The sequence below is a fragment of the Aythya fuligula genome, chromosome 1 (genome assembly GCF_009819795.1).
Source record: "Aythya fuligula isolate bAytFul2 chromosome 1, bAytFul2.pri, whole genome shotgun sequence".
Classification (NCBI taxonomy): Eukaryota; Metazoa; Chordata; class Aves; order Anseriformes; family Anatidae; genus Aythya; species Aythya fuligula.
In genome coordinates, this window is record NC_045559.1 from 188,387,134 (window position 1) to 188,402,988 (window position 15,855).

The following is a 15,855-nucleotide window of genomic DNA, read 5'->3' on the forward strand; positions in this document are numbered from 1 at the left end:
AGGAGAAATAACTTTTTTCTGTGTATTTTTTGTCTTTGGCAAATAAACAGTCCTTTGCTGGCACGATCATTTGAGCACCTGGTTCTCACAGCTTTATGAAGTCTGCCTTCTTGGTTCTAGCAGACTCCAAGTTTTGCCTGTTTTCTCTTGCTCTTCCAAGCATTTCTTACCACCTAGTTTGTCAATATGGTATGTCTGTTCCTTCCATGCCACCTGTAAGCATCCAGTCCTCTTTTGCTGGCAAGTGTGCATCTCCTTTCAAGCATCCTCACTTGTATTTTACTATCTTCTGAAGCTGAGTGCAGCTGTCATAGAGTTACTAGCACTTGTTACTAGCCCCTAGAGATTTTGAATGTTTGCTTTTGTTCCTGGTAGAGAGGCTCTTCAGCCCTAAGAGTTTTCAGTAAGGTCCTGCATGCTACTTCAGATTAAATCAGGGGCTGCATTTTTCTGTCCCCTTCATATTCTTCTTGATCAGCTGATCAGCGAAGCGGGCATTGGGAAAGTGTTGCAAAATCAGAGTAATTCTGTATTGGAAGGGACCTGTGGAAGTCACCTTGTCCAACCTGCTGCTCTAAGCAGGACCAGCTTACATCAGCTTGCCCAGAGTTTGTCCAGTTGAGTTTTGCATATTTCTAAGGATGGAGACTTCCAGCCTCCCCAGGTAACTTGTTACAGCATTTGATTACTCTCATTGTGAAACTTCTTTTCTGGTATCTAATTGGAATTTTCCTTCCTGCAACTTTTGTCCCTTGCCTCTTGTCCTACTACTGTGGACCTTTGAGAAGAATCTGGCTTGTGTGTGCTCCCTTCAGGTAACTGAAGACAGCAGTGTTGCATTAATAGTGCCTGAATAGCAACAATCTACCTGGGGTAATGCAAGCTCTCAAGCTTTCTGGTACTATCTTATGTTCTCTTAATCCTTCTGATAACACTTAACAGCTACATGTTAAGCGTATAAATAAATGAAGGAGGTGCAGCATGCTGAAGGGTAACAAGCCTGAAGTGTGAAACGCTGTTGGTGGTGTTCATATCAGCTTATCAGTTCCAAGCCATAGTATCGAATTTTGGCTTGAAATGAAGTGTTACCAAATACACAATGTAAGCAGACAAATTATTTGAACTAGCCTTCAGTTTGTTCTTTTGGAGGTGAGAAGGGAAATAAAAAAAAGAATCCTTATTTTTAGGTTCATAGCCCTATTTCAGCATTGAACTGATTACTTTCTGCCTGGATGAACCATATTAAACTTCCGAAACTTCACAGCATACAGCTTTCCACCTGGAAGGACAAGGTGGACTATGAAGACAAGTGTATTGTTTTTTTTTCTTATTTTTTATTTTTAATTATTGGTTACTTAAAAATTAAGATGTCATTTGCGTTAATCTTAGTTGAATATAAAGGGCTTAATTTTCTGGCCTAGTGATAAAAACCTACTGATTAACTTGTCAGAAGACTTCCATGAGATCTCCATTTCTTTGCACTAGATTTCAGTTGGTTAAATCTTAACTTATTTTCAAATTTGGCCTTTGTAGAGTAAGTCCACCTCAAACTAAAAATTTCCTTGATGTTTGCACTGCTTGAATGAATTCTGCAGATAGCCTTCTATGCTGTTCTAGTGGGACATAACTTGAAATGAATGGGGTGAAATTATAAAAATATGAAACTTCTTGAATAGCAGTAATGAAGATACAATGGAAAAGTGAAGTGAAAGATGCAAGAAATAATTAGAAGGACTGAGAAGGACTACTATTTGGAATAGTAGTGTTGTGAACTTCTAAAAACAAGGTATGCCTTGCTGTGTTTTTGTTTGTATCTTCTATCTCATGGGCACTTCTATGAAGTAAGCTATCTTGATGATTTGGTGTGCTTTACATCATCTTCGGAAGGAAATTAATTTGCTTTTTGCTTTAAAACTGAGTATTCACCCAGGAAAATGATGGAAGTGCAGTTTCACCTCTCAGTTTTCCTGTGCTACTTAGAAGCAGTTGGCAGTGCCTCTAATTACTAAATAATAAAAATCAGTGCAGCATTTGTATAATCTCTTACCATGGTGCTATTAAAGCAAAAGCCTTTCTTTATATGCTTTGCTCTATTTTTCTGTTACTAAATTGTTCCAAAGCCTATTAGCTCTCATAGGAGGATAAAATGACTAGCTGCTGGTAAGATCTAATGCTTGATACTTGAGCTACCATGTTCTCCAGCAGCAAGCAGGGAGAGCAGCAGCAAAACCTGGGCTTTGAGGCCAGTGCTCACGGTGAGCTGCCTGCTCAGGGAGGTGCTCTTTGAGCCTACCAGCTGGGCTGTGGCATGGGACAAAGCAGGCTGGCAAGAGGATGACGTTAAGCTTGGAATTCAGACTACTGAATTCATAAGGAATTCATAAAGAGAGGATTCATAATCCCCATGGTGTGAGGTATTTATCCTTTTACATTTTAAATGAACTTTTCCAGAACAGCCCTTGAGCAGTTTCTTTTTTTTTCCTTATGTTAAAATGGGAGGACTCCCTCCCACCACCCTACCTTACATGTGCAAACTCTTGAACTGATAATAATAACACTAGTAGATTTTTGGCTTGGTTTCTTTCAGACCTTCCTGGATGTATTATATCTCCCAGGTAGACATAAATAATAATTTAAAAAGTTCTACCACCTTAAAATTAACTTCCAGAAAGTCTGGATGTGTTTCAGGATGGGATAACAGCATTGACTTGGGAGTCTTGACAGCTGGTGTCTCGTGTCTCTTGTCACACAAACTTGCTTGACTGATTGGTACCAATTTCTACCATTAGTGTTTGTTCTGCTCGTCTGATGGCTTCCAAGAAGGTTTGTGCTTCTGGTGGTGACCTGTCTGCAGACAGGTCAATGTGCAAAGGTGTCTTGAGCTGCCCTGAGCTCGTAGGCTGGGAGACAAGCCTGGTTTGGAAGCTGTGTTAATGAAGTACCTCTGTAAATGGAAAGCTGCTGCAAGGCAGTGTGCAAGCACTGCGGTAACAGCTCCTTTGGGACTGGTGTCTGGTCAGCTTGGAGCACTGGACAGGCAAACACGGATCTGTTTGCTCTTAACTGGGCAAACATAACCTTAGGCCTGGTTTTACCTTATCTACCTCAAACACTGGTCTGAGGCACCAGCAATTCCATTTCAGCTTCTGAGGGAGCTGGTTCTGGGACATCAACTGCCTCGCCATCGCTGGGGAAGCTTGAGGAAAACTGTTCTCCATTTTTAGGGGTGAAACAGTTTGAGCTCAAAGATTTGCTGCGAAATACTTGATGAAGTCCATGCTTGAGATGAACTGGAAGTTTGAGTAGGCAGCTGTGGTGCTGCTGTTGAATGGACTTTTATTCTTCCAAATTTCCAGATGCTCACTCCCATCTAGCCTATGCATGTACCAGCTGGCACTGTCAACCATTACGGACTTTAAAATGGTTTTGGTCCCTGTTAGAGGAGGTCTTCGCTGCTATAACCATTGTCCTGCCCAGCAGTTAACCCTGCTCCTGTGTTTTTTTCACTGTTCTCTGGTCTCTTTTCAAGAACTGTATTATATTTCCATTGCCTTTCCTGGATTCTTTCCCCTGGCACTTTTCCCTGTTTTTCAGGTTGGATGGGATCACAGTAGAAGGAAACAGCAGGTCTGATTCTTCAAGAAAGGATGTGGGGAGGAGGATGTTGATCAGGCATATCTTGAGATTGTTTTGCCCCTTCCCTAAAGGACCAAAAAGGATCCTAATCCCTCCTGTGGCAGCCCTGATCATCTTCTTTGTTTGTCTCTTGAAAGCTTTGTAGGATACAGGAACCTCATGGAAAAAGGTGGATGTCTTCATGGCATGATACTGACAATAAGTGAGATGAAACTTGCCTTCATTTATATATTAAAAACAAACAAAAACCAATAACAACAATTCTCCACATTAAAAAAAAACAAAAACAAAAACACTCCTAAATCTACAAGTTTTCACTCTGATTTAGATGATATGTAATTCTGCTCTCCCAGCTCCCTTTCTGTGTTTTGTACCGACTGAAGGTTGAGCAGCCACCTGTAATTCACTTGTTTGTTCTAACAGCGTACAGTGGCTGCAACTTGATATTTTGCTGCTCCAGTTCCTTAACAGGGCATGTTTCTGAACTGTAGGAAAGTACAAAATGTTTCCATCGAAATGCTAGATTTCACCTCACCAAAGTGGGGTTTATTTGTACAGTATCATGTGGTAGGCAGTCTCTCCTGTCAGTTGAGCTGGTGATTTAGGAAGCATCAGATTTCCCTCTAGTATGAACTCATCCAGTCAAGGCACCTAACAAGTTATTCTGGTAGATTTGAGGTGAGTTAATAGGCACAAAATTTCTAATTTGTATTTCTTTTCAAAGTCAGATTAGCCTAGAAATGTTGGTGTTTTAACTGGTGCCTTTGTAACTGCTCCATGACAAATTAGGCTTGCTGGTCTGTTGCCCTGTAGCTGATGATTTTAAGTTCTTTTAAAGCCTTTCTGAATATGAACTTAACACCGTTCTGAAAGCTGGACATTTGTGGATTTGCTGTAGGACACTTTTATAACTATATTTTGAAATGAAATTTAAACAAGTCCAAACAATATGAATTGGAGTTAAACTTGTATAGGGGTTGCCCTGGCTCTGAGCATCTGCTCCTCAACAGAGGAGCCTGTGAGAGGATTTCACCTTTATGAGAAGGTTCACCCTTACCTCTAGCTGCCCTGCCAGCTCCTGAGTTGTCCAAAGCCTGTCTGGAAGGAACTTCAGAGGTTACGTAGTCCATCCACTGCCCTGAGGCAGGTTCAGTCATACTCGGACAAGTGTCTGTCAGAAATGGTTCAACTTGTTCTTAAAATTGTCATGTGATGGGATTCCTTCTCCTTCCCCCTGTTAAGCACTTTATTATCTACCCTTATTCTGAGTCTGTAACTGAAACCTTGGGACGTGAACATATGTGACCATGCCTTTCCATTTTATTTACCATTTTTATAGGTACCACAAATGGTGGTAACGTGTTTTACCACCACTCACTAATTGCTCGCTGGTCTGCTCTTCAGTTAAGGTGCTGCTGTCCTTATCCTGTAAACCACGGGTGAGAGAGAAGGATACCAGTCTGTGTTCAGGTTGAAAACAAAGACTTGATTGCTCAGGTTGTGTGGCTTGTTTTAGGGTAACTAATTTGTTTCACATCTGAGTCTTTTGTCCACAGACATATTGTGTTACTGATCCAGTATTTGAACATGTGCTTAAATCCCATTTTGGAGGAAGTCCTGCACCAGCTGTGTGGAATGCATGTCTGCAGGGGGGAGAGGGGCAGGCAGCCTGTTGAGCTGTCTTCCCTTGGCTTGTATCCCACGTTGCCTGGGTTCCTGCCTCACCCCCAAGTGTTTTGGGGCCAGTCTCTTGATCTCACCTCCCTGCAGTGCTCAGCCAGGTGCTCCCCTGTGCTCCGAGCTGCCGGGGCTCCAGCTGTAGTCCTGCTCTAACACAGCCATGTCAATTATAAGAGTACGTTGTTGACTTTCTTTTTCTCTTTTCTTTTTAATCTTCCTCATTTTAACTGATCTAAATGCTGATACCACACCGAAGGATGCTGCATAGCCTGGGGCCTCCCTCACTGACAGCTGTGCGAGCATCTGCTGTTCCTCTGCTGTGTCCCACACCCGTACGGTGGTGTGCGAATGTCTCCTGTCCAGCAGCTGTCCTTACCTTCACCCTCAGATAAGGGTAATAGCTCTCCTTAAAAGGAGACAGAAAGAAATGTTTCTCCTCACCCACACCCCATCTTTGTAGTTCAAAATGGTGTGTTCTTATTTGACATCGTGTCTTTGTTAAATACTTAATTACTAGACATGGTTGTTTCTTGGGATTTGAGGGGGAGCAGGGGAAAGCTTAGAGTGACAACCTTTAGAACTAAAGCTGTAAAGCACTTTAACACCCCTGGCTTTGACATCCTCAAAATAACTTGAGAGACTAAGAGAAAAATATTAGTTTAGTTTGTTTTGACTTCTGTAATACGAGAACCCAGGAATAATGTGCAGTGACTTACCTTTTCAAAACAATCCACGCTTGCAACTTAGCAAGACCTGCACTTGCAGTCCTATCTCTTCCCTTCTGCTTGTGGTGTGAGTAGTGTGTTAATGCCCTGTATGTGCTGCTCCTTGCACTTGTTACTGATTTGTGAAGTCAGGACAACTTGTGGACAATCCCAGGACTTATATTTAACCACAGATTTAAGAGCAAATGTTTTGGAAAGTCACTGTTAGAACTCTGATAGGGCTGGAAAGACCTGATGTGGATTTAATTTCAACATGCTAGAGAAAGGGGGAAAAAATATTTTCTTTACAGACTGTGATCGTCGTCTTTACTTCTCTGCCCTGTGCTAGAGGAAGGAATTAACACCTGAGTGACTCACTTCAGAGTGTAAAGGAGTATACCTTAAGCCAGAGTGTGGGGAGGATGTTTCTCTTTTTTTTTTTTTATCCTATTATGCTTCCTTATGTAGGTATCTTGAGGAAGCTTTTACATGTTATTGCTGGAACTGATTTTAGTTGGTATGTTCATCGTTGACCTGAGAGTGTTGGTAAACACACCCAGTACTTGAGTTTGTAGGTGATAGTAAATTCTTTCAGGTGGCCTAATGCAATGCAAGCCTAAGAAATTCCTGACAAGCCTCCTAAGTCTGAGCAGAGAAAAAGTAGTAGGTGAGTAGTAACACAGATGTGAAAGAACATAAGGAAAAACTATTTAAATCATGGCTACATGATTCTGAAGTCACAAGTAGCAGTTGGAGTTTGGGAACAAAAATATAATTGTCCAACATTTCTCTAAAAAGTTCTCTAAAATGATCAATGCAGTGCATATTTGCAGGAAAAAAAGAAGCTTGCAAAATGTTGAGTATCACTTGGGAAGGGGTGAGAGGTGAGTGGGAGGTTATTGTTATACTGCCAAATGAAACATCGGTGTGCCCTTGTCTCATAGGTGCTAGACTGCAGACAGTGCTCATCTCACCAAGGATGCATGAGAACTAGAGGAGGTGCAGGAGGAGAGCAACTGAAATGATGAGGGGGCTGGAGCCCCTTGAGAGAAAGCACCACTTCATGTTGTTGGCAGTGATTTGCTGAAGCTGCCTGCCATGGGAAACTGTGGTGGCATAAAGTATCAGCAGGTTCTTATAAGAATTAAGCAAGCTGGGGGACAATATAGTGGGCTGGAGGATGTTTCTTATGTTCTTAGGGAAAACCTGGATAACTCTCATCTCTGAGTCGTTGTGTCCATGTCATTTGGTTTGGGGAGGTTCCACTTGTCTCTGTGTGCATGTGTGCATTTTAAGATTAATTATATAAAAAAAAGGGGGGGCTATCACCCTACAATATTTTAGACCATCCATCTTAAGCTTTTGATACAGATGAGGAAAACTATTTATAAATACATATAGTCATAAATTTATTTTGATGCAGAAAAGCTAAAAGAATATGTAAAAAAACAAAACAAAACAAAAAAAATAAACAACAATGTGGTGAGATCTGTCTCAGAGTTGCACCATACAGTCATTGTTTACATATCTTACAGTCAAACTATTTGTCACTTGGCTGAAACAACAAAATGCTTTGAATGATTGTGTCTAGTGTAAATAGTAATAAAAAATAGTTTGTGTCGAAATTGATAAAGAAATAGAGTCTTAATTTTAAACCTGTTCATGTAAGTTATTGGTATATCCACACACTATTTATCTTAAAACATGTCTCAAAATAAGCACCTAAAATTACTTTGAAAAAGGGTGATACAATAGGAAAACCTGGAATACTTGCTGTCACTTGTATTGTGTAATCATTTTGAATTTTGTGTAGCCACCCAAACCTGTTTAATACATGTGAAATACTTGATAGTTGAGCTAAATTGGTGACAATAACATCAGAAACAAAATTGATATTTTTACATAATAACTTGTTCTGATGTTAAAAACACCATTTTATTTTTCAGCCTGCTTTTTCAGCCAAACCCCTAAGCATTGCAGTCAAACTGTCACACTTCTTAATTGCAGTGGTGTGGTTTGTGTGTAACTTGTCTGCTGAGCAGGCTGTGTGTATCGTTGTTATGACAGAACAAAAAGAAATAAGGCCCCCTTTCCTTGATAGTGTACCTTTGATCTTCCAGATGAGAATTGCAGACCTAAACCCTGCAGAAAAGATGAAACTGGCAAGTCTAACAAAAGCCTAAACAGAAGTAATAGTTAGTATTGAAATCCTAATTATACTAGTGAGTGTTTTAAACACTATTTTACTTTAAGTATAATTTGATTTTGGTTGATATGGATTCTGTGAAACAGCAACAGTGAGGAGCACAGCAGTGCATATGCATACACAAGTGCAGTATTGCTTCAATAACATCAGTAATCTCAACTGTGCAAGTAATATTGTATAAGAATTGTCTGCTAAATTGCAAGGTCTAATTTACAGATAGAATGTACAAATGCTAAAATAAGCTGTTTAAGTCAGCTTTTTTTTTTTTTTATACAAGAGTCCTTTATTATTTAGATTTGCTAAATTATTTGGAATTATTTGGAAGACTTTTGACTGTGCAGTTGCTAAATATAGTTAATAGATCTTTGAAATCTGTTTAACTAAATTTACAGATCTTACAGATGTCTGTCCTTATAGTGATGAACTTAATACAGTTTAAAATCCACGGGTCCCTGTTTTATGCAGGTTTGTGTGAATAAGGCTTTGTTTTTAAAAATGCATCTTTCTAATGTGGTTTTGTAGGTTAAAAATAAAACAATTATGCCTGAAGTCTTTTCTGTGTTCTTTCTAGTGGATTATAACTCCAGAAGATAATGAAGGTATTTGTATAAAGGGATTAGGCACCAAGACTTTCAGAAAAGCAGCTTTGAGTTGCAGAGGTCTCTCTGCTCTTTGTTTCTTAATCCTGTGAGTATCTTTGTATTCCCTCCAGAAGCTGGTAGTCTGTTGCTGTAGGAATTAATGTGGTTTGTGTCCCAGGAGTGCTGTCGGTCCAGGTCCAGCTTGTGGGACAGGTCGGTGCTCCAAAGGTGGCTGCTGTACATCCTTGTGTACGAGAGGATCGCTGTTACCTGGCTCTGGAAAGTGTTCTGTAGAAAAAGAAAAGCTGAGCCCACTTACAGTGCTGTAAATTACACGTGTACAAACACAGGAACGGAGCCAAGGTTCGTGGTATGTTTGGAGATCCTCACTTAACTGCACAAGATGAAGAGCGTGCTTGTAGCAGTTGAAGTGGTTACGGTTTCTGAACAGCTCACCTGCTGCTTGAAGCCCTGTTGAATTCAGTGGGGACTAAGAAGGCCCAGAACTCCTGCAAGGAATTTTCTACCTTTTGTTGTGGTTAGGGCAAGGCTGCAGGGCGCTCCTGCTGCAGCATAGCAGTGAAGTACAACCGCTGGGGGTTAGGCGGTGTGCTCTGCGAGCCAGGTGAAGGTAAGGGAGGAGGAGGAGTACTGCCTAGGGGACTTCATAACATGCTATGAGCTAGGTGGCTCACCTGTGAGCAGGTGAATTTTTCAAGAATTAGTTCCTTCAAGTTCAAGATTGATCCATCTTCACTTGCAGAAATTTACATTGTTATAAATGCTCATATTAATATTCTCAGGGAACAATTTTTGTATTCATTGCTTCTTCAATACACAGCAACCAGAATCTAGTCAGGAGGTGGAAACTCATCATTGTACAGCTGTGGCTTTCAGTTTCTTTCTTTGGGGATTCCTCACACTTGGTGACCACTGTCAAGCTCCATGCTTGCTTATAGAGATGTTTCTGCTGCTCACTCTGACAGCATCATCAGGTGCTGTTATAGAAAGTTGGCTTGCTTGTTGCTGAACAATTAGTAATCTCCATGCCAGCTTAAATCTTTGGCTTTCATCTTACACTGTGATGCTTGTACTGCTATTTTAGGACTATACCGCTGTGTTGCAGTGCTTTGCTCCAGGCCATGCTTTGCTTCTTCACCTCACAGTGCTAGTAAATCCATTGCCTTGGCAGCAGCTCCAGTTGCTGGTGCAAGGAGAAGGGAGGTATTTTGCAAGATAGTGTTCTGGGGAGTGTTTGCTAGAGGGTGATGCAGGTGAATTGCTTCCTTGGCATACCCAAGAACGGATGGGAAGAATCTGGGTAGACGCCAGCATTTAATATAGGTAAATGAAGCTGTGCTCTCAGGTGAGCATGGATGTGTGTGGGAGTGCAGATGGCATGGTGGGAAAAGCTGTACAAAAACACAAACCCTCTTGATTTCAACAGATTAAGCTTCCTAGCTTTGTACTGACATTCAAATGGTCGCATCATACGTGAGTACAGATCCTTAGCTAGGGGTGACTGGACCCTGATCACCATGTCAGGGTATTGTTGGGGAGAAGTCAGGTATGTTCTTACCTTCTCTAGGTCCTTCAGAGTTCACAGGCTGCCTGAGTAACAGCTATGTTGTCTCTGAACCTACAGGTAACAGGCATTAAGCTGGCTGACAAGAAGTCTTTAATACAATGCAGCTATTCCAGGAGGTGGGTTTTAAAAATGAGCAGCTGTCGTGCTCTGCTCAGGCTGCTGAAGAGGACATTTAATAAATTTCTAGTCAGATTAGCAGCAGCCTTGTCCAGACGCTCAAGCCTTGGGATAAAGGCGTACTGTTTCTCACAAATGAGAAGTGCAATCTCTACAAAAAGTGCACAGAAATATACGGTGTCACTTAAAATGCACTGAGGTGTTGGCTAACCTTCTTTGCACTGATTCTTTGAGAGGGACTGTCGTAGCTTTAAAGCTGAATCTTATCTTGCTGTTTGATCTTCTTTTTCTCAGGGTAAACAGAATAGCCTCAGACCGCTCCAGGCTCCGTAACTGACAGCAAGTGAGGCTCCTGTTTAATAGGTTGTTTAGAGTTTAATTTTTCCCCTCTGTTCTTAAGGGAATTGGTGTCTCTGAGAAAATAATTGCATGCCCGATGAGGACAGAAGCTTTATTGCGGTGGTCCAAGAACCTGAATACAATTGTGACGATATATGAGAAACTTCAAGCAAATGGCCCATTCAGAAACCTTACGTAACTGTGGCAGGTTTGAGTTTCCAGCAGATTCGGATTTGCCTCTTTGATTATCATCTGATGTGAGAGGAGGCTTAGGATTTCAAGTTCACAATACATCTATTCAGTGAGACCCGTTTATTAGCCTGAACAGTATCTGCGGAGTTCTCTTCATCTTTGGCTTTACTAAAAGAAGCTATTTAAACTTAATTCCAGGCTCCAAGCTTGTTGGTTATGAGCAGAGTATCACTTTGTTTTGATAAGGATGTCTATTACTTTGCGCTCTCTCTGGAGTTCTTAAATGACCCTGTTTATCTCTTCTGCATCATGGAACTTTCAGTGCTGCCCCATGCAATGTGCTTATTTTCTTGGAAGACTTCAAATTAGCCTTAACCCACTTATATCCAGCCTGATGGAAACTCTGGTCCTGGGCGTTCCTGCTGAGTTCAGCATAACAGGAAGGACCAAATGACATGCTGATTGGTGGGAGAAGCTTAGGGCTGGAAAAAAGTAGGTATTTTCTGCGTTTTGATGGGGAAGCTGAAGTTTTGCAAGTTCAGGATTCTTTTTAGACTTTGTGAAACACTTCTGGGGAACAAAAAATAAAAACAAAGAAACAAATAAGCTGGCTGGCTTTACTCCCCTGTTTTGTCCTGGACAGACTGAAGTCCTTCCTATTGATTGTGGGATCCACTGTAGTTGTTCTCCCATGTCCATGTTGCTTTCAGACTGGTGGATTTCTGCATGCTCTTCTTCAGGCAGCTCATGGGGATAACTTTAAAATTACTGGAGAGGTTCTGGCTCTTGGCTCCTATAGGTAAAACTGCACACAACTCTGTAGTGCTGAACATGCTCTGTAGCTTGGGGGAAGTTTTGATAGCATGCATTCCACTTCAGAAATCTTTCTCACAGTTGAAGTAGGTGTCTGTATTTAAGCTTTTAAAGCATGGGGATCACAGATATTTCGGTGCAGGTTTCAGAACTGTAAGTTGTGTTATTCTCCCTTAGTTCTGGAAATAATAGGTTTGTCTTCTTTTGAGCTACATGTGATCATTTCCATCTTGTCTGAAAAAGAACAAAAGATCGCTGACTTACTTCATTTGAGGTTCTCTTCAAACAGGTTCTGAGCAAAACAGCAACAACAAAAAAAGAACAAGTCTTATTCCTCCTTACTATGTTACCTCTTTGTATGAATAGAAGTCTATACTTTATACAAAGCAGAATCATCTGCTTTGTGTTAAATCTCCAGTGGTGTGTGGTCATCCATCTTCTGCTACAGAAAACCTCTAGGGCTTTCACTTCCTTTGTGTGTAGAAAGGTATCTTTGTAGTATGGCTCACGGGTACATCTAGGCTGAATTAAAACTGGTGGTTTGTATGGATCAGTGAAGTCTGAAATGCATAGATAAATGCTATAAAAATAGAAGAATTCTAATACTGTTCTTTGTTCTTATTTCAGGAATGTACTCCAGAAAACCTGGAACTGAAAAAGAAGATTTTTGCTCAGCTAGATCTAATTGTTGGTGACAATGTTGTATTGAGCAGCTCGACCTCTTGTCTCTTACCCAGCAAACTGTTCACTGGCCTTAAACATGTTAAGCAGTGTATTGTGTCGCATCCTGTAAGTATGATGGCATGTATTATTTTTATAGTAACACTACATGTATTTAATTAAACCATGTCCCAGTTTCTTCCCTACAAACTGAGAGAGCTTGAAGGATATGTGGAGTGCTTTCATGCCATTGTTAGCATACAGGGCCTGAATTTTTGGAAATGCTTTAGTTTGGTCATTCTGTCAGCGGTAGCATTTACTAAATCTCAATTTAGTGTATGTTTTGTACTGTTGGTTCTAGATACCTTCCACGTAAATTCTTGTGCTCACATTGCTGTGTTATTCCAACTAATAATTCTCAAAATATAGGGACCCTGTGTTTTGTAGACGAACTTATAAAAGTCCCTATGCTCTTCTGATGGCATCATTATTATTATTTTTCTTGATGTAATTTTTCAGTATCAGTAAGCTTCCAAACAGCAAGCTGTATGCACTTGTCAGGTAATGTAGATGAAAGGTAGAAAGCTTTAGCTCTGGTTTCATCAAATTATTGATGTAGAGGTGGTATACCTGAAGAGGAGCAGCAGGCAAATGAAATGAAATGGAACAAATTGTACATAGAGCTGAATTTGCATGCTTTGTGTCTGACTGGGGCAAGGCAGCGATACATAGCTAGCATGACTAGAGGTGGCAGCAGAACCTCAGAATGCTGAAGGACACCTTTGAGCCTCTGTAGGCATTTGTGGGGCTGTTTTTCACAGCCTCTGTCCTCAGTGTGGAAGAATGTTTTGTCTTAATCACTGGGATTCTTACTGCTTCTGTTTCTGGACTCTGAGTCTGTTAACTGATCTTGCAGTCAGAAGGCCAATGTTATATTAAGAGAGCTGTGGTCATAAAGGCTTGCAGTAACTGGAGAATGGTACTCTTCGGCTGTATGTGGCTCATAGAATCACTGAATAGTTTGAGTTGGAAGAGATCTTAAGGATTATTGAATTCCAACCCCCCTGCCATGGGCAGGGACGTTACCTGCTAGATCAGGTTGCTCAAAGCCCTCTCTGACCTGGCCTTCAGCACTTCCAAGGATGGGGCATCCACAGTTTCTCCAGGCAACCTGTTCCAGGGACTCGCCACCCACTGAGTGAAGAATTCCTTCCTTATATCTGATCTAAATCTACCCTCTTATCCTATCACTCCACTCGCTAACAAAGAGTCCCTCCCCAGCTTTCCTGTATGTCCCCTTTGGGTATCAAAGGCCACTTTGAGGTCTCCCTGCAGCCTTCTCTTCTCCAGGCTGAACAACCCCAACTCCCTCCGCCTGTCTTTGCAGGAGAGCTGTTCTGGTCCCTTGATCATATTTGTGGCCCTCCTCTGGACTCATTCTGATACTTCAACATCCTTCTTGTGCTGGGGGGCCCAGAGTTAAATGCAACACTCCATGTGGGGTCTCATGAGAGCAGAGTGGAGGGGGAGAATCACCTCCCTTGACCTGCTAGCTAAAATGTTACTACGCTTTGCCTTTCCAGGGCAGAATGTACATTAAATGCCAATTCCGTTGGCATACTCAAGAGTGGCAGTGTGAACACAAAAATCCAGCACTACTTCATTGTGATATCTCTACAGCTGCCTGTAGCCTAATGCTGCAAATCGTTTGGTCAGCCCCTCTGACAGCCCTCCACCAGTACCATTGTGCCTTGGAGTGACTGAGGAGAAAAAGGAACAAAAGGATTGGTTTCTTTCCTTAAAACTGATTTTTTTTTTTTATCCCCTTTTAACTAAAAGGAAAAAGAAATCAAGCTTCAGAATATGTATCTCTGCCTAGGATTAGCCTTTCTCCAGTCTAAAACTCAGGAGTTTCTTATCTCAGATTTCTAGGGTTGTAACTTTCCATAGTGCAAAAGATCATGTCTCTTCTAAGCTTCTGTATTAAGGAACTATGATTTTATTTATTTATTACTGTTTCCTAGGCTTCTTCCTGTGCTCTTCTGCTTGTCAGCCTTTCATTTTTTTTTCCATTACTCTTTTATTGTTATCCCAAGCTGGTTTATTCTGGTTGATCCATTTAGTTTGAGCTGCAGCCTTCATAGGAGCTACTTCTGAAACCATCTTTGATCAGATCTGGCAAAGTAGCTAGTTTCTGCATAAACACTTTTCTAGGTTGCTGTTGTAAAGGTATGTGTGTTTTCCAAAGTAAACACTTCAGAGTGCCATAAAATGTCTAACTGCTCAGAGATGGCTTTGCAGTCTGAGACCATTTTCTTAGTAGTCTCAGATTCACTCATAGGGGAGTGTACTGTTCCATGTACTATTCTATTTTTCTTATATACGTAAAAACATTTGCTTTGTAGTAGTAGTTGGTTTTTGATTGTTTTGTTTTAATCGTGACCTTACTAGCAATTTAAACAAAAGTAGGACATGGGGAATGGTGGCTGAAGGAAGCAAGCTGTTCAGAAAGACTGAAAATAAGAAGTGTGGAATTTGATACTTTCATAGAAAAATAAAAAGCTCAAGTTGTAAAGCCTCTGGGACAGGTGAGCATGCTGAGGACAAATGAAGAGAAATTTCTCAAGTACTATATGAGCCTGCCCAATCACGCAGCTAGAAACATGGAGCTAGAGGAGACTGCCACCGAGTGAAGTTCCTTGCTGTAAGAGGAGGCATGTCATCAAGTTGCCTTAAAATATATTAAACTCCCTCTTAGTTTTTTTTTTTTTTACTTGACTGCTTCTATATAAAGTTTTCTTTTATTTCAATCTTACTAACAGTCCATTAAAATTTGTTTGTGTAGACTGTGGTTTTATAGCTTTTGTCTAGTTTAATTCTGTCTGTTTTCTTCGTTTATCCCTTCTTAGCTATCATTCTGTTAGGCTGAGTAAGGTAAACTCTCCTGCTCCCTTAAAAATGGCTTTGCATTACCCTTCTCCTTTTTAGAAGCCTTTTTTTTCCCCCTCCCTTTCAATTTCATGTTCATTTTACCACTTTCAGTTGTTACCAACATTAGTTATCTCACTCTTAAACAATCGTCCTCCTAAGTCTCCACAGCGTGCTCAGTAACACACCCATACAGTCCTTGTGCCAAGTCCGTGAAATAAAATATTTCAATAAGGTCTCTGTCAAAACTAATCGTGGAAGAAATTCATAATAGCCTCAGTCTTGCTCAACAATTAGCTCGTCTTCTTTCTGATGAGACCCGGTGATATACTTAAGGATTAGAAAAGCCTTCAGAGAACTTCTTGCAGTGTTTCAGGTCTTGCTGAATTGCCTGGCACCACCATGTCTGCA

General features: G+C 40.9%; 1 protein-coding gene across 1 annotated transcript in view; it reads left to right on the forward strand.

Moving 5' to 3' along the window:
• CRYL1 (crystallin lambda 1) overlaps positions 1–15,855 on the forward strand; it is a 58,302-nt gene that overhangs the window by 13,890 nt on the left and 28,557 nt on the right. The window contains exon 4 of the mRNA XM_032203432.1: positions 12,484–12,645. Within this exon, the coding sequence (XP_032059323.1) occupies positions 12,484–12,645 (162 nt within the window). The remainder of the gene's footprint in view (positions 1–12,483; positions 12,646–15,855) is intronic.